Raw genomic sequence first — 19,026 nt, forward strand, 5'->3', positions numbered from 1 at the left:
GGAAAAGATCAGTTTTCATTCCAATCCCAAGGAAAGGCAATGCCAAAGAATGCTCAAACTACCACACAGTTGCACTCATCTCACACGCTAGTAAAGTAATGATCAAAATTCTCCAAGCTAGACTTCAACAGTGCATGAACTGCGAACTTCCAGATGTTCAAGCTGGTTTTAGAAAAGGCATAGGAACAAGATATCAAATTGCCAACATCCTCTGGATCATCAAAAAAGCAAGAGAGTTCCAGAAAAACATCTATTTCTGCTTTATTGACTATGCCAAAGGCTTTGACTGTGTGGATCGCAATAAACTGTGGAAAATTCTGAAAGAGATGGGAATACCAGACTACCTGACCTCTCTCTTGAGAAGCCTGCCTCAGGAAGCAACAGCTAGAACTGGACATGGAACAACAGACTGGTTCCAAATAGGAAAAAGACTACTTCAAGCCTGGATATTGTCACCCTGCTTATTTAACTTCTATGCAGAGTACTTCATGAGAAATGGTGGGCTGGAGGAAGCACAAGCTGGAATCAAGATTGCTGGGAGAAATATCAATAACCTCAGATATGCAGATGATACCACCCTTATGGCAGAGAGTGAAGAGGAACTAAAAAGCCTCTTGATGAAAGTGAAAGAGGAGAGTGAAAAAGTTGGCTTAAAGCTCAACATTCAGAAAACTAAGATCATGGCATCCGGTCCCATCACTTCATGGCAAATAGATGGGGAAACAGTGGAAACAGTGGCTGACTTTATTTTTCTGGGCTCCAAAATTACTACAGATGGTGATTGCAGCCATGAAATTAAGAGACGCTTACTCCTTGGAAGGAAAGTTATGACCAAGCTAGACAACACATTAAAAAGCAGAGATACTACTTTGTCAGCAAAGGTCTGTCTAGTCAAGGATATGGTTTTTCCAGTAGTCATGTTTGGATGTGAGAGTTGGACTATAAAGAAAGCTGCATGCCGTAGAACTGATGCCTTTGAACTGTGGTGTTGGAGAAGACTCTTGAGAGTCCCTTGGACTGCAAGGAGATCCAACCAGTCCATCCTAAAGGAGATCAGTCCTGGGTGTTCATTGGAAGGACTGATGTTGAAGCTGAAACGCCAATACTTTGGTCACGCGTGATGTGAAATGCCGACTCATTTGAAAAGACCCTGATGCTGGGAAAGATTGAGGGCAGGAGGAGAAGGTGATGACAGAGGATGAGATGGTTGGATGGCATCACAGACTCAATGGACATGGGTTTGAGTAAACTCCGGGAGTTGGTGATGGACAGGGAGGCCTGGCGTGTTGCGGTTCATGGGGTCGCAAAGGGTCAGACTGAGCGACTTAACTGATCATCAAAGTGAAAGTCACTCAGTGGTGTCCAACTCTTTGCAACCCCATGGACTATATAGTCCATGGAATTCTCCAGGACAGAATACTGGAGTGGGTAGCCTTTCCCTTCTCCAGGGGATCTTCCCAACCCAGGGATCAAATCCAGGTCTCCCACATTGCAAGTGGATTCTTTACCACCTGAGCCAAAAGGGAAGCCCAGGAATACTGAGTATCATGTATATCATATGGCAGTGTTAATAGGTTGTCATGTTGTACATTCCACCCTCAGTAGTTATCTATCTCATAACTGGAAGTTTGTACCTTTTGACAGCTACTGCTAAGTCGCTTCAGTTGTGTCTGACTCTTTGTGACCCTATGTACTGTAGCCCACGAGGCTCCTCTGTCCATGGGATTCTCTAGGCAAGAATACTGGAGTGGGTTGACATTTCCTCCTTCAGGGTATTTTCCTGACCAAGGAATCAAACCGGCTTCTAGCTCCGGTGTTGGCAGGCAAATTCTTTTCCACTAGCGCCACCTACCGTCCTCCGATTCCACCTCCCTTCCTGCTCCAGCTCTGTTAACTACAATTCTGATCTCTCCTTTAGGAATGTGTTTGTTTGTTTGTCCTCATATAAGTGAGATCATACATAATTTGTCTCTCTCTGCCTGACTTATTTCACTTGGCATAATGCCCTCAAAGTTCATCTTTGCTGTTGCAAATGGCAGGATTTCTTTTTTTTTTTTTTTTAATGTGTTGATAATATCCTATTGTGTGTATGTGCATGTGAGTGTGTGTATCACATCTTCATCCATTCATCCATCAGTGAACACTTAGGTCGTTTCCTTGTCTTGGCTATTATAAATAATGCTGCTATGAATGTGGTGGTGTATGTATCTTTTTGAGTTAGTGCTTTCATTTTAGGGGGACTCTAGTCTCAGAAGTGGAATTGCTGAATCACATAATAGTTTTATTTTTAATTTTTTGAGGATCCTCCATGCAGTTTTTCAGTTTATTTTTTTAATTGGAGGAAAATTGCTTTACAACGTTGTATTGGTTTCTGCCATACCATAGTGCACATCAGCCATAATTATACTTATAACCCCTCCCGCCCCCCATCCCGTCCCTTTAGGCCCACCAGGCTGGGCTCCCTGTGTTACAGAGCAACTTCTCATCAGCTGTTCTATGCATGATAGTGTATATATGTTGATGCTACTCTCTTCATTCATCCCACTCTCTCTTTTCCTCACTGTGTCCCCAAGTCTATTCTCTACATCTGCATCTCCATTCCTTCCCTGCAAATAGGTACATCAATACCATTTTTCTAGAGTCCATATATATGCATTCATATGCAATATTTGTTTTTCTCTTTATGACATACTTTACTCTGTATAACAGGCTCTAGGTTCATCCACCTCACTAGGATTGACTGAAATTCATTCTTCTTTATGAATGAGTAGTGTACCACATCTTCTTTATCCGTTCATCTGTCGATGGACATCTAGGTTGCTTCCATGTCCTGGCTATTGTAAATATTGCTGCAATGAACATTGGGGCATATGTGTCTTTTAGAATTGTGGTTTTCTCAGGATATATGCCCAGTATTGCCCAGTAATAGGATTGCTGGGTCATATGACAGGTTTATTCCTAGTTTTTTAAGGAATCTCCATACCATTTTCCATAATGGCTGTAACAATTTATATTCCCACCAACAGCATAAGAGGGTTCCCTTTTCTCCACATCCTCTCCAGCACTTATTGTTTGTAGATTTTTTGATGATGGCCATTCCGGCTAGTGTGAGGTGATACTTACTGTAGTTTTGATTTGCATTTCTCTAATAATGAGTGATGCTGAGCATCTTTTCATGTGTTTATTGGCCATCCATATGTGTTCTTTGGAGAAATGTCTGTTTAGGTCTTCTGCCCATTTTTTGATTTGGCTGTTTATTTTTCTGATACTGAGCTGTATAAGCTGCTTATATATTTTGGAGACTAATCCTTCCATATTGTTTTATAGTGTCTGTACCAGTTTACAATCCCACCAGCAGTGCAAAGGGTTACGTTTTCTCCATATCCTCACCAGTATTTGTTAGGATCTCTTGAATTTTTTTTTCTTTTCCATTTATTTTTATTAGTTGGAGGCTAATTACTTTACAATATTGTAGTGGTTTTTGCCATACATTAACATGAATCAGCCATGGATTTACATGTGTTCCCCATCCCGATCCCCCCTCCCACCTCCCTCCCCATTCCATCCCTCTGGGTCTTCCCAGTGCACCAGCCCTGAGCACTTGTCTCATGCATCCAACCTGGACTGGTGGTCTGTTTCACCCTTGATAGTATACTTGTTTCAATGCTATTCTCTCAGCACATCCCACCCTCGCCTTCTCCCACAGAGTCTAAAAGTCTGTTCTGTACATCTGTGTCTCTTTTTCTGTTTTGCATATAGGGTTATTGTTACCATCTTTTTAAGGATCTCTTGAATTTTTGATGATGGTCATTCTAACAATCTTATTGGGGTTTTGGTTTGCATTATCTTTGTAACTTATGATGTTGAGTATCTTTTCATGTACCTGATGACTATTGATGTATCTTCTTTGGAAAAAATATCTACCCAGGTCTTTTGCACAGTTTTTGATTAGATTATTGCTTTTTTGCTATGTTGTACGATTCTTTATATATTTTTGATGTTAACCACTTACCAGATATGTGGTTTGAAAATATTTTTTTCCATTTAGTAGGTTTTTTATTTTATTTATTTATTTATTGCTGTATAAAGCTGTTTAGTCTATTGTAGTTCAACTTGCTTATTTTGGGTTTTGTTCCTTATGTGTTAGGTGTAGTATCCAAAAAAACCATTGCCAAGACCTGTGTTGAGGAGCTTTATTTCTGTTTTTTTCCTAGGTGTTCATGGTTTCAGGCATCATATTAAAGTCTTTAAACCATTTTGAGTTAATTTTTGCTAGTGGTGTGAGAAAGGGGTCTAGTTTCATTCTTTTACATGTGAATATCCAATTTTCCCGGCACTCTTTATTGAAGAGACTGTATTTTCTCCACTGAGTGTTCTTGGCTCCTCTATCAAATATTACTTGACTGTATATGCTTGGGCTTATTTCTGGGCTCTTGATTCAGTTCTAATGACCTATGTGTCTTTTTTTATGCTGCTACTCAGTAGTAGGTAAGGCTGTGAATTATCTTTCTGCCCTGCCTCATCAGCAGGATAGGACCCAGGGTCTGTTTGGGTCACTGTTTGAGGACCCAACTCAAGCAAGAATGGGGACTGAATATCCTGGTCATCAAGGCCACTGATTTTTGTCTGCAGATAGGGAAAGTCACAGACTGTGCTTTCAGTTCAAGTGCCACTATATGCAGGGTTGCTAGATGGACCATGTATCAGAGCTCCCCATGTGCTCTGATTAGGTTCCCTAATCAGGCAGCTAAAGGCTGTATTCAGTAATAAGTGGGTCTACAAATTAGTTTCCCTTTGTGGGTACAGTGGGTGAAGCATCTCCAAGGCCACTAAAGCTCTCTGCAGTCTTGACTCCGGCAAACTCATGTCACAGGTTCCTTGTCTGAACAGGGCCATTGGCTTTTTCTGTGTGCATGTGTGTGCTAAGAGTCATTATTATTTATTTTTGATTGGAAGATAATTCCTTTACAATATTCTGTTGGTTTCTGCCATACATCAACATGAATCAGCCATAGGTATACATATGTCCCCTCCCTCTGGAACCTCCCTCCCACCTCCCACCCCATCCCCCTTTTTTGGTTGTCACAGAGCAGGGCCACTGACTTTGCTCTGGGGTGAGTGAGTTCTGCCCATCCTCCTTTCAGCTGGAGCGCTGTGTTACTGTTTCCAGGCATTCTCATCACCCGTTCCTGTCAGATGGCGATGCGAGCCATGCTCCAGTGGGTGTAGCTATGACTCAGCTCTCCTGCCTGAGTGTGGGCAGACCTAACTCCAGGGCTGACAAAACTCCTTCTTTCAGGACCCAAATCTAGTAGAACTGCAGCCCCGCTGATTTCCCTGTTCAAACTACACCACCGACTTGGTTCTCCAGGTGAGCAAAGCCACTGGTTGGGACTACTTACTTGGTCTCTGCAGGTAGGAACATGGTTTGCCAAGATCCGTGTACTGGTTGTTGGAAGTCTCTCCCTACTTCTCTGTCACAATCATATTTCAAGTGGTTGAGCCCTACAGATTCCACTATAATCTCTATGAGGAAGAATAGAGGCTCCCACAAAGTGACCTACAGTACTGGGGCATGCTGGATGTGATCCCTGGGCTCTCTCTTCTCACTGAAGAAACTATAGACTCAAGAGAGACCTCTCTGCATGGTGCTGCATTGGCCTAGGGGAGGGGAATTCCGTCACTCCTTTTCTTTTTCCAATGTAGTCTGTCTTGGCCTCCCTGATACAGGGGTTGGGGTCACCTTCACTGCTATGTTCTAGAGTTCTCTCAGTGGGTGTCTTCTCCATAAATAGTTTTTAGTGGCTCTTCTCATGACATGGGGAGAAGACAGGAATGAACCCTTTGTCGCCACCTTGGTGATTTCACTCTCAGTAACAGTGTTTGGATTAGGTTTATTCCCTACATGTGAGTAGCAATAAAGGATTCCAATGATCTTCCATGGGCAATAACTCATTTAATCCAGTGTTCCATGGAAAAGTTTTCTTATTATATTTATATTACAGAGGTTGAGTGACTTGCCCAAGGTAAGACATCTGAGACAGTGGTATCAGTTCAGTCAGTTCAGTCGCTCAGTCGTGTCCAACTCTTTGCGACCCCATGGACTACAGCACGCCAAGCCTCCCTGTCCATCACCAACTCCCGGAGTTTACTCAAACTCATGTCCATTGAGTCACTGATGCCATCCAACCATCTCATCCTCTGTCATCCCCTTCTCCTCCCACCTTCAATCTTTCCCAGCATCAGGGTCTTTTCAGATGAGCCAGCTCTTCGCATCAGGTGGCCAAAGTATTGGAGTTTCAGCTTCAACATCAGTCCTTCCAATGAATATTCAGGACTGATTTCCTTTAGGATTGACTTGTTGGATCTCCTTGCATAGGTCTGAGACAGAACTGTGTTTGAGCATCTCCTGTGGAGGTATGGGTCAGCGGTGGTCTGCCACAGGGACAGAGGCTCTAGGTGCAGCAGACTTGGGTATGGCATAAGGCCTCTTGGAGGAGATCACCATTAGCCCCACCATAGAGCTGCCAGAACTTACACAGGACTGGGAAATAGACTCTCAGAGGACACAACAGAACCTTGTGCACCAGGACCAAGGAGAAAAGAGCAGTCACCCACAGGAGACTGTCCCGGACTTGCCAGTGAGTGTTCAGGAGTCTCTGGTGGAGGCATGGGTCAATGGTGGCCTGCTGCAGGGTCGGGGGCACTGAGTATAGTAGTACATGCATGGGATCTTTTGAGGGAGGTCACAATTATCTTCATTACCTCCACCATACTTTGACCCCAGGTAAATAGCAGGGAGGGAATACAGCTCCACCCATCAACAGAAAATCGGATTAAAGATTTACTGAGCATGGCCCTGCCCATCAGACCAAGACCCAGTTTCTCCCTCAATCAGTCTCTCCCACCAGGAAACTTCCATAAGCCTCTTACCATTCTCCATCAGAGGATAGACAGACTGAAAACCACAATCACAGAAAACTAACCAATCTAATCACATGGACCACAGCCTTGTCTAACTCAGTGAAACTATGAGCCATGGCATGTAGGGCCACCCAAGACGGGTGGGTCATGGTGGAGAGTGCTGACAAAATGTGGTCCACTGGAGAAGGGAATTGCAAACCACTTCAGTGTTCTTGCCTTGAGAAACCCATGAACAGTATGAAAAAGCAAAAAGATAGGACACTGAAAGATGAACTCCCCAGGTCGGTAGGTGCCCAATATGCTACTGGAGATCAGTGGAGAAATAACTCCGGAAAGAATAAAGAGATGGAGCCAAAGCAAAACAATACCCAGCTGTGGATGTGATTGGTGATGGAAGCAAGGTCCGATGCTATAAAGAGAAATATTGCATAGGAACCTGGAATGTTAGGTCTATGAATCAAGGCAAATTGGAAGTGGTCAAAAAGGAGATGACAAGAGTGAACGTCGACATTCTAGGAATCAGCGAATTAAAATGGACTGGAATGGGTGAATTTAACGCAGATGACCATTATATCTACTGCCGTGGGCAAGAATCCCTTAGAAGAAATGCAGTAGCCACCATAGTCAACAAGAGAGTCTGAAATGCATTACTTGGATGCAATCTCAAAAACAACAGAATGATCTCTGTTCATTTCCAAGGCAAACCATTCAATATCACGGTAATCCAAGTCTATGCCCCGACTAGTAATGCTGAAGAAGCTGAAGTTGAACGGTTCTATGAAGACCTCCAAGACCTTCTAGAACTAGCACCCCAAAAAGGTGTCCTTTTCATTACAGGGGACTGGAATGCAAAAGTAGGATGTCAAGAAACACCTGGAGTAACAGGCAAATTTGGCCTTGGAGTACAGAATGAAGCAGGACAAAGCCTAATAGAGTTTTGCCAAGAGAACACACTGGTCATAGCAAACACCCCCTTCCAATAACACAAGAGAAGACTCTAAACATGAACATCACCAGGTGGTTAACACTGAAACCAGATTGATTATATTCTTTGCAGCCAAAGATGGAGAAGCTCTATACAGTCAGCAAAAACAAGACCAGGAGCTGACTGTGGCTCAGATCATGAACTCCTAATTGCCAAATTCAGACTTAAATTGAAGAAAGTGGGGAAAACCACTCGACCATTTAAGTATAGCCTAAATCAAATCCCTTATGATTATACAGTGGAAATGAGAAATAGATTTAAGGGACTAGGTCTGATAGACAGAGAGCCTGATGAACTATGGATGGAGGTTCATGACATTGTTCAGGAGACAGGGAGCAAGACCATCCACAAGCGACAGTGGTATAAGCCAGATTAGAATTCAGTGTTCTTGCTTCTGAGTTGCTATGTCTATTTATCATTCACATTTGCTCTGACCACTAGCAGCTTTCCCTGCAAGCATGTTGGTATCTCATTCTTCTCATGCATTTGGGTGGGGATCAGTTCCAATAAAAGCCACTCACATGGCCACATATTAATACTTATAAGAGGAGATGGCCATCTACCCAAGATTCAGGCCATGCTGAATCTATCATCATAACTTGTTCAACAGGACTATAGCATAGACAAGACCCAAAACTATAGTGCCTAGAATAGATTCCCAGCTGAAGTACCATCAAATATAGCACCATTCTGAGCACCATTTCTTATTGACTTTAACCTTGAGAGGACCTGCTGGTGCCACAGAAACCTGGGAAATTGGCTACAGGTCATCATAGGAGATTGGCTCAGTATGGATGTGGCTTGAGGAGATTAGACAGTTTCAGGGTCAGTAGCATCTGTCCCTCACATCAGTATGGAGAGAAGGTGGTGATTAATAAGACCTTGGATTTCTCTGAATTATACTATTTCTACTAGATGTTCACTAGCTCTCTGTCAATAGACATTCATTGAACTTCCTTTGTTCTCCTCTCATTAAGAGGCAGGGAAGGGACTGGTATGATTCCAGGTTAGATATGTATTTCAGGAAGGGGACCCAGCTTAAAGTGTACAAAGATCATAGAGCTCTTACCGAACATAACACCTGCAGGCATTTAAGCTCCATCTGCTAGAATACAGAGTCCTAACCCCCCATGAAGGCTGCACCATGGTTGTCCTGAGACTTTAATAAAGCTGAGTGGCCTACAACAGGTCCTAGCAGTGTTAATTTTATTCTTCATGAACTTATGTTAACTTCATGTGACCCTTTAATGATCTAAGAAAGGGTCTGTAGGTTTTGAAATACTGTGAATAAATGTGCCTGTTGTGTAGGAAGGCAGAAGTGTGGCTACGTGGATGGGAAACTCTAAGACTCTGGGTCTTTAGGAAGTTGACTTAGAATGGAGCCATCAAGCCTAGGGGCCAACAAGTGGCTATTCCCAAATCAGCTCACATGTGCTGCTATTATTTTTGTCTATAGAGGCCAACTTTCTGGGATCGCAAGTCACAAGATGGTGGCATGCAACCAGGTTCTCGGGTAGATGATAGGTTATGGCCCCTCACAACCACCTCTTAAGTCCAGAACCACCATACTCACCATCCATCCTACTGGGTAGAATGCCTGGAAAGTTAGGACAAATAAGTTTTGGCCATATACCCCATTATGGTCTCTGTCACTTCTGGGTCTTTGTCCATTCGGGTTGAATGCCTTTCTCCTTTTTGCTGGACAAATTCTGAATCATCCTTTAAAGTCCAGCTCAGAAGTTGTTTGATTCAATAAGGAGTTTCCTGAGTTTACACTATGGTGTTGACCCTACACTGTAGTGTAAATGGGCAGCTCTTCCTCAGAGAGCTTAGGGTAGCAGGAGATTGCAATGAAATGTAGTGAATATGGGGATAGTGAGAGCAACAGAGTAGGGTGGAAGCAAGTACACAGCTGCTTTAACATGGAGAACAAGGCATGAGAGACACGACCTTTCCAGTGAGAACTGAAGGATAAGTAGCAGTTAGCCAGGTCAAGGCAGGAAGGGAAGAAACATTCTAGACTTAGGAAACACCCTGCACAAAGCTCCTGAGATACATTAGTACTTGATGTTCAGTTGATATGGCTGATGCTTTGTGAGTGAGTTAGGCATTATGGTAATAGGGGGCTGAATAGGACTTTTAAGGCCTGGGTTAGAGTTTGGATTTTATTTTAGATGCAGCAGGGTGCCATTGAAATGTATTAAACAGGCAAGTGATGTGACCCGATTTACAATTTAAAATGCTAGCTATATAGTTATCTAGGTGAGAGATCATGATGGAAGGCTAGACTGGAGTTTTAGTTTGGAAGCGAAGACAAGGGGGTACAACATGGGATTTAAACTAGAGGCTAAGTACACAAGATTTTCAGATGTGCTAGACATGGGGATGAGAGAGAGAGGTGTAAGTAACTCCTGCTAAATTTTTGATTTGAGCATCTAGTTGAATGATGCTTCTACTTATTGATAAAGGAATGTCCAAGGGAAAAATTATGTGGGTTGAGGAATTAAAGAGTACTGCTTTTAACAGGTTAAATTTGATGTGAAAGAACTAGGCTAGAGATATTGACTTGGCAGTCATCATCATGAAGTAAATGTGGTGGTTTTCAAGCATGTCTGCAAATTGTTTGACATTCCTCCCATTAAGAGGTGGGGTCTGTGCCCAAACTCTTAAATTGGGCCTGGCTTTTGTGACTCTGTTGTAACCAACAGAATGCAGCTACCCCTCATGTGAGGATGGTAGAAGCCATGTGGCTTCCTATCTGGTTCTCTTAGAACACTTGTACTCTGGAGGCCCCTTCTGGAGATGCTCCCTTTCAGGACCTAGTTGCCATGCTGTCAGAAGACATAAGGAAAGGCCATATATAGATGCTCTAGTCAACAGTACTGTTGAACTGTCCTTCAACCATCACAGCCCAGCTGCTAGACATGTGAGCGAAGGACGCCACCCCCTAGACTAGCACACAGAATGCCCTCCTCTTCTCAGTTTAGGACTCTTTTCCCTCTTGAATAGGACAAGAGCTGGGTAACTAATATGCCTTCATCTCACCACTGAATCCCCTGCCACATGGAGCTTGAAAGTAGATCTTTCATCCTCATATGTTCCAGTCAGTTGGGTCACCCCCCGCTCATTTGAGTATTCCTATCTGCCGTCCCAGGCATCATGGAATAGAGATAAGTCATGTGTTAGTTGCCCCGTCAACATTCCTGGCCCATGGGCATACTAAATGGTTGTTGTTTGTGCTATTACATTTGGGGCTGGTTTGTTACACAACAAAAGATACTTGAAATATGTGATAACTGAAGCTATCAGGACAGATGAGATCATTCAGGGAGAGTGTGTAGAGTGAGGAGACAAGAGAGAAAACACTGTAGGAAGGGATGGGAGAAGTTGAACAGGAAAAACAGAAACAGGTAGCAGGGAGGAAAATGCAAGGCTATTAGGAGACTGTGGTGTCATGGAAAGTAAAGAATCAAGTCATACTCAATACTATTGAGTATTGTCAAGTGCTGCTGACAGGTCAAGTAAGATAACTAAAACATGCCTTTAAGTTTTAGTAACCAGGGCAGTGGTGACTCAGCAAGAACAGCTTCACTGAAAGAAGATAACAGCATAGAATTCCTTTAGAAAAGAGGAGCTGACATGAAGAATAAAAGAGGGACTGGCCTGAGACAGAGGAAGGCCACCTTTTGCCTGTCACAAGGGAAGGAAGAGATGGTGTGTGCAGATCCTATGAGTTCTGTTGAAGTTTAGGGAGTTCCCGTCGAAGAGTGTCTGTTCTTCACTAAGCTGAACTTTTGGAGGAAAAAAACGAAGATGGGGTGTTTCACGTTCCCAATCTGTACTCTTGGCACCCCTAGGGGCTCCCTGCCTGGTACGAGCACCTGCTTAATTTTGTCAAGGTAGGACCCAACTTTTCCCATTCAGGGACTAATGCTGGACCACTAATGGCACTGTGCATCATGACACAGGGCTGACTCCACCACAAGAAGCTCAGCCCAAGGATGAGGGCAGCAGTGGGAGTGGTAAGGAGGTCACTAATAGACCTGAGAGTTTGGCCCCTGCAACCCAACGTTTAGCCTCTTAGCTTCTTTGTTTGGTATTTAATCGAATTCTTTTGAAGCTGCCAATCCATCTAGAGTTGCATGATAGGCAATCAAAGGATGGTGTTTCTGTTCCCCAGGTGGGCTGGGTGGGGGTCGGGGAAGGGTGCGCCCAGGATGTGGTAACACTCAGGGCAGAGTGAACCACCAGGGAAGCTGCTAGAAAGTGTAAGCTTATGTTGACTTGGTTCTCATCAGAACCCCAGTTTACTAATAGGGAAATTCTCAGCTCAGGGGAGGGACTTGTGCGATTTCATGTAGCAACTGATATGGAATTGAGCCTTGACTGAAATTCAGGTGTTCATTTTTCTCAATGTTTTTCTTATAACATCAAATTGTTGGAGCTTAGGCAGAAGCAAGGTAGACAAGGCCCAGGTGCTCTGTGATGGAAAAGGCAGGAGGTTCCAGACAGTAGCTTGCATGGTCAACAAGGGCAGGTGCTTTTAGCCTCAGTGCAGTGGATGGTCACATGAAAGAAGTTTCCAGGGAAAAGGGAGCCTGTGTAATTAGATGCTATTGAGACTGAAGAGAGATTCTTGCTCCAATTCTAGACCCCTTTGACAGAATTTTCCCCAATGCTTTCTTCCTCTTCCATTGCCCTTCTCATTGATTCCATCTCCTGCTAGACCTCTAGGAAGGAGTCGGGCTTCCAGAGAGCCTCCTTCTCAAGCTCAGTGTGAGAAGCCCTCTGAAGGGTATCATAACACAGATGCATCCTGGTGCCCAGTCATGCCTTGCTCTCCTGCCTGCCATACTTTAGCATGAGGAACTAAAAGGTCATTACGTGAACACTTCAGATTTAAAAGTCCACAGATGTACAGAACAGACTTTTGGACTCTGTGGGAGAAGGCGAGGGTGGGATGTTTCGAGAGAACATCATGTATATTATCTATAGTGAAACAGATCACCAGCCCAGGTGGGATGCATGAGACAAGTGCTCGGGCCTGGTGCACTGGGAAGACCCAGAGGAATCAGGTGGAGAGGGAGGTGGGACGGGAGATCGGGATGGGGAATACATGTAACTCCATGGCTGATCCATGTCAATGTATGACAAAACCCACTGCAATGTTGTGAAGTAATTAGCCTCCAACTAATAAAAATAAATGAAAAAAAAAAAAGTCCATAGGAGCAAACAATTATTCACTAGGGGGGGAAATGTTATTTTAAGTGACAGTGTACATTTATTAACACTTGGATGCTGCTTTAGAGGGTTGCATATTGCATTTGTTTGTTTCCATCAGTCTCCACTGATCATGGTTTAGCTAGTCTCTTTTCCAACATCACCCTGAGGAACCCCCCCCCACCCCACATACCTCTCATCTAGGTTAGCATTTATTTATTCATAAATAAGGTTTTAGTTGCTCAGTCATGTCCAAATCTTGTGACCCCATGGACTGTAGCCCACCAGGCTCCTCTGAAGATTGAGGGCAGGAGGAGAAGGGGGTAACAGAGGATGAAATGGTTGGATGGCATCACTGACTCAATGGACATGAGTTTGAGCAAACTCTGGGAGATAGTGAGGACAGGGAAGCCTGGTGTACTGCAGTCCATGCGGTTGCAAAGAGTTGGACATGACTGAGAGACTGAACAACAATGATTCAAAAATATGTATTAAGTGGCTATACTTTATTAGACATTCTTGCAGTAGCCTCTAGAACTCCTAGGGGTATGTCTCTGAAGCTCTTATTACCATAAGATTCTTAAGTTCACAATATTGGTCCCAGTTTGGGGTAAGGTTTCAAACTCTAGGGGACCTCAGCAACAGAATTACTGATGGGAACAGCTTCAGCTTTCCCATAAAACTCGGGGAATAGTTTTCAGAGGAAAACTGGTCTTAGAAGTTTCTCAAGGAAACAACACTTAAATATGGGTAGTGGGCAACTTTGCTAGGGAGCCTGGTTGTTTTGGGGGTATGATTGAATTGGTCAAGGATTATGAAATTGCTGTAGTATGACGACATCAATCAGATGACCACATGGCGAGAATATGCACTGAGGGTCCAATTGTTCAAGTCTCTGGTCTTGTTTCACCCAAGAAAACCTTTTATATGATTCAAAATGCTCTCCCAAGGAGATTTTCCCCATCCCTTAGAAGCCCAGTGATTTCCTCAGGCACATCTCATAAGATTATTTCCCAGATTTTTCTTAACTCTGTAACAGATAAAGGTCATCATCTATTTCCCAACACATGGACTAACCAATTAGACACTTATTCTCCCTCTGCCTAGTAACTATTACCTGTAGAGAACTATTGCCTAAGGAAAATAATAATCAATGGAAAAGGGGGGGGGAAGCCTTTTGAATTACAAAGAAAAGACCTTTCTCTTATTTCCTGGGAGTGGGTGAATTTAGTAGAGGAAGCAATACAAGTGTTTCCTTCTCTGTCATATTGGGTAATGAGACCCCTGAGTCAATCAAAGCAATCTTTTCACATGGGTTCCATTTTGGATTGCTGTAACAGATCTCTTGTTCTTGGGATACCTTTTTTCCAGCATATTCCAATGGTGTTAACTAAGGGTGGCACGAGAATAGGAGTGAAAGCCCAAAACAGACTCTGGCTTGTGTTAGTCAAAGAGTGTCCAAAAAAAAGTTATTTAGCCTGAGTACAATTCAGAAAGAGTTTAATAAACAGCCGCTAAACATTGCACCAAAGCATTTGGAAACACAATTTCTACAGAGAGGTAAAGGTCAGGCTTCCATTCTAAATTCCTTAAGACAATCATGAACAAAACAATCATTAACAGCCCCACCCACCCCACCCCCCTATCCCCACATAGCCACGACACTACACTCTTCTAGTCATGAATTTACCTACAGACACAGTCTTAGGAATAATGGGACTGGCATGCATTATCCCAGCAATGGCAAGGAAGCAGGAGATGGGGGAAGGATGGGTGAAAAGGCAACCAGCAGCTAACGATAGACCCCTTAGGAGCACTGATCAGGGGGTGGGCAGGGAGAATCTCCTTTTGGTGCCCTCTGTGGCATTACTTAGGGGCTCCCGGATACTTTGGACTAGTGGCTGGGGCTGCCATCTTCATCTCATTCTCTTGAACCATGGCGACGAGAAGTGGTTTCCTTCGATAACACATTGTGACTTTCTAAAAATATTTTTGGTGTCCAACCAAACTGCATTCAGGACCCAGCATGCCTGTTGAGATGGTGCTGATTCTGAGGTCTAGATGGACCTGGACTCTCAGTCCTATCTTCATGTTGGCCTTTGGAAAGGGGTCCATGATAGTTCTCTATTACAGACACTTATAAGGAACCTCGGTGAGTCATTCAAACATCTGAAACTGAGTTTGTCTACTTTATAAAAAATTTACAATTATAACTGTCCCTTTTATTCACACTAAGAACAAATGAGATCGAATCCTTTAAATAATATATTATCAAACTGGTAATAGGGTTAAAGTAAACTAGACTCTAATTCATCCCTCTTAATATCGACATCGAGGACCAGAGGTCCCTGACAAGTAGGAGCAAAGTTCTTGGGCTAGGGTCTGGAGTGTGGAGGGTATGGAAAGAAGAACTTGAGTTTCACCTGCCAGTAGCCCTCTTTTTCAAGCCAGTCTTCAAGCCTCAACTACCACCCAGCCCAAATCTCTCATTCCATCCAGTATTTGACGAGTTGCCTTGGCCAGGAGGTAACTTTCATATCTTTCTAATCTTTTTGAAAATTTAGGCATTTGATCTCATTTTGTTGCATGTGTCCCTTCTTAGTATAAATTAAAACAAATACTTGATCCTTTTCCTAAAGAGTTTATAGGCAGTAATGAGTCCAAGATAAGCCATGTTCAGCTGGCTACAACACGTTCAAAGAGCTTAAGAGAAAAGGGCTTTCTGGATGAGATGTACCAAAGAAGGTACTATTTTCCTGAGGGTCTAGACCTGGCAGGTATTTGTCATCTTGGTGCCAGGCTGACCTAACTGGTTCTATCTATTTTGGCAATACATGGTAGACAGCGATAAAGCCTTAATTGTCCACACTAACCTCCAAGCCAATAAAGGGGTTTTGGGCCATCTTCAGAGGTTAGCACTGGCTCCTGCCTTTGTTATCAGTACTTACGCCTAGTGGGCCCTGTTGTGGGCAGGAGAGGTGGCAGGCAGGACCACTGGGGACCCAGGCTAGCCCCCTAGTGAGTCAGAATCATCTGATCTGGACAAGTCAACAATCTACCTTATTCTGGACCTTTCCAATAGCCAAGGCTCTCACTGCAGGCTTTAGAGTCTCCTGTTGTTTCTGTAGTGGGCAGAGTGCAGTAAAATACATGCCGTGCCCTCAGCTGAGGGAGACTGGCAGATTAAGATAAGCAACTGGACAAATGGCAGTGTTTGGCTCCAATCAGGACATACTCAGCAATGTTAGAGGGACAGGTAATTTTTTTCTGTTATTGTTTCTTCATTGAGATTCCTAAATATTAACTGAGAGTCATGGCGTGGTAAGAGGGTTACAAAAGAAGAATCCTGAAACACATGAAGGGGAGCCCTGGGGTTTGGGTGCCTGGATGCTTCCTAGGGTATATAGTGCTCTGGTTGCAGCGCCACCACTACCTACTGTTTGCGGATCATGCCCTTGATAGCTGACTCCCGGTTGACATATGTAGCCCAATAGACCAGATTGAAAATGGCAAAGAGCACAGGGAAGATGATGCGGGAAATCTTGTCAACCTTGCTGACACTGTTGTAGGTCTTGGTCTCAGTCGGGATATCCTGCACATAGGTGGTCTTGGGCGAAGCAATGATTGTCGGGGTGGAGGAGGTGCTCGGAGCAGCGCCCTTGGAGATGGCAGAGAACTCAGTGTCCTTGGCCAGGTTGATGGGATAGGTGGTTCCCACGATGTTGAAGGTGGTGCTGGTTTTCTTGGTCGGGACTGCTGGTGTTTTCTTCTAAGGGCCAGAAAAAGTAGGGGAGAATGGGGGGACAAAAGGAAAGCTAATTAATTCACTATATAGAACACCTTCAAAGGCTGTGGGGAGGAGGAGACATGAGGGAAGTTAGGAAAGAGGGGCCATGAAGCCAATAGCACTGAGTAGCCAGCTTTGTACAAAGGAATAAATTGAAGATGACTTCGAAAACAAAATCTGTATCATCCTGGTTTACTAGCTATTGTGCCTTTGGCCAAGTGACTTCTCCCCTTAGAGCTTTAGTTTCTTCATCTGTAAAATGAGGATCAAAATATTTGGCAGGGTTGTTGAGAGGATCAGATGAAAGAATGGTGGTAGAAATAACTGGAAAACTCTGAAATCTTGGTCATGTGTAGGATCCTATGCAAAATGTGACTTGATCCTCACAGTAACCATACAATGTAAGTGTGTGAGAGTACTCCCATTTGACAGATGAGAAAACTCAGCTTCAGACTGAGTGGCCGAGCCCACACTGGCCATCTGGGCTCCCGATTTTTAACCAGGGCTGCACTGTACTGTTCTATAGGTATGAGACACTGTTTGGTTACCCGAGACATAACTCCAAAAGGCTTCAACCATCAAGTGGCACATCTCCTGTGAGGAAGAGAGCTTGGTGAGTCTGAAAGTCATTTTGTCTTAAAGACATACATTCTACAGCATGTTTACATGCATCATTATAACCCTTCATGCAGGCAGGAGCCACAGCCTCTCCAGTTCAGTTCATTTCAGTTGCTCAGTTGTGTCTGACTCTTTGCGACAGCCTCTCTAGGGAACTTTACAAATGCTTCCCTCTGACAGCACAAGCAGGGATCCTAGGGGCTTGCTATGACTCTGATCTTTGTTTTTCCAGATTATAAAAAAAAAACTCAACGATAAATAAGCATACACACATGTGCCCATTTGTTCTCACATATATGACTTGTATATACATGGGCCTTCCACGTAGAAAAGAGAAAAGGTGACAAAGCTCAGGCCTGGGTCAGAAGAGAGAGGCTGAGTAACAGGAGAGGCCAAAGGCAGTGGCTGAGGGCATAGTCTGAGTGCCGAGTTCATAGTATTTGCTGCCTCACTTCCCACTCTGGCCTTTTCTTCCTTTTAGCCCTCTTTGTTTCTAGGGAAAAGTGGGGACAGATGAGCTTTGAAAATGCCCAAGAGTATTTGATGGAAAGTGACGACCAACGTGTTGCCCTGATTTCACATACCTCGAATTTTTCTTTCTCAACGTGACTTTGCTTCCCAGCATCTGTTTTACTTCTTTGCATGTGTTTCCTTCCTGGATTTCTCTACTCCTGCCCTCTCCTACTGACTCCCTTTCTCCTAATCTGTTTCCTTTCTTCTTTACTTCCGAGTGCCCCCCCCCCATTTTCTGACCTATTTTTCTTTAGACCACACTGCTATTGATCTTCCTGGTCCTAATAATAACTTTGGCCCAACAGCCACTGAATATCTACTGGGCCAAGAACTACTCTAGATGTTTCAGGATAGGTGGGAAGGTTAAAAGTTGTCTGTTTCACTCCTTGTTTTGTAGGAGTTTGCAGTCCAGTGGTGGGGGCGGGCAGGGGGGAGAGCCCTGTGAACACACCATTGCCATATAATGTGATCGGAGTTCTAAGAGATATGACCAAAGGGTGATGGGAATTCAGTAGAGGGAGGGGCAAAGTACCTTCAGGTGCTGGAAAAGGTGGCTCAGAGAAGGCAATGAGGATGGTGAGCTGGGTCATGAAAGATGAGCAGGAGCTCACCAGATGAAGATGTAGCCAAGGCAATGCACAGGTCAAGGGCACTGCTAATTTGAGGAATGACAAGGAGTCTGCTGTAGGTAGATGAGCGTGTGCATGATAAAGGCCTGTCTGTGCTGGCTTCAGGGTTTTCATCAGGGAGGGTAAGAGGGACCAAGAAGTGGGTGCTGGTTTAAGTAAATGAACAGTCTGACTAACAGGACACTTAAAAAGCAAAACCGTTCTTTCTCTTTGAGGATTATAGTTACATTGCTACAAGTGGAAGGGGGACAGAACTCTAAGGGAGTCTAACAACCTTGTAAATGCTTTAAATACTACATGGGACTCACTTAGAATTAGCAAATTCATTGTGTGAATAGAGGCCTGCTGCT

General features: G+C 43.8%; 1 protein-coding gene across 3 annotated transcripts in view; it reads right to left on the reverse strand.

Moving 5' to 3' along the window:
• Positions 1-14,612: 14,612 nt before the first annotated feature.
• GABRA3 (gamma-aminobutyric acid type A receptor subunit alpha3) overlaps positions 14,613-19,026 on the reverse strand; it is a 228,850-nt gene continuing 224,436 nt past the window's right edge. For all 3 annotated transcript variants that reach the window (XM_043897578.1, XM_043897577.1, XM_043897579.1), the window contains exon 10: positions 14,613-16,898. In XM_043897578.1, the coding sequence (XP_043753513.1) occupies positions 16,563-16,898 (336 nt within the window). In that variant the 3' untranslated portion in view covers positions 14,613-16,562. The remainder of the gene's footprint in view (positions 16,899-19,026) is intronic.

The sequence above is a fragment of the Cervus elaphus genome, chromosome X (genome assembly GCF_910594005.1).
Source record: "Cervus elaphus chromosome X, mCerEla1.1, whole genome shotgun sequence".
Taxonomy (NCBI): domain Eukaryota; kingdom Metazoa; phylum Chordata; class Mammalia; order Artiodactyla; family Cervidae; genus Cervus; species Cervus elaphus.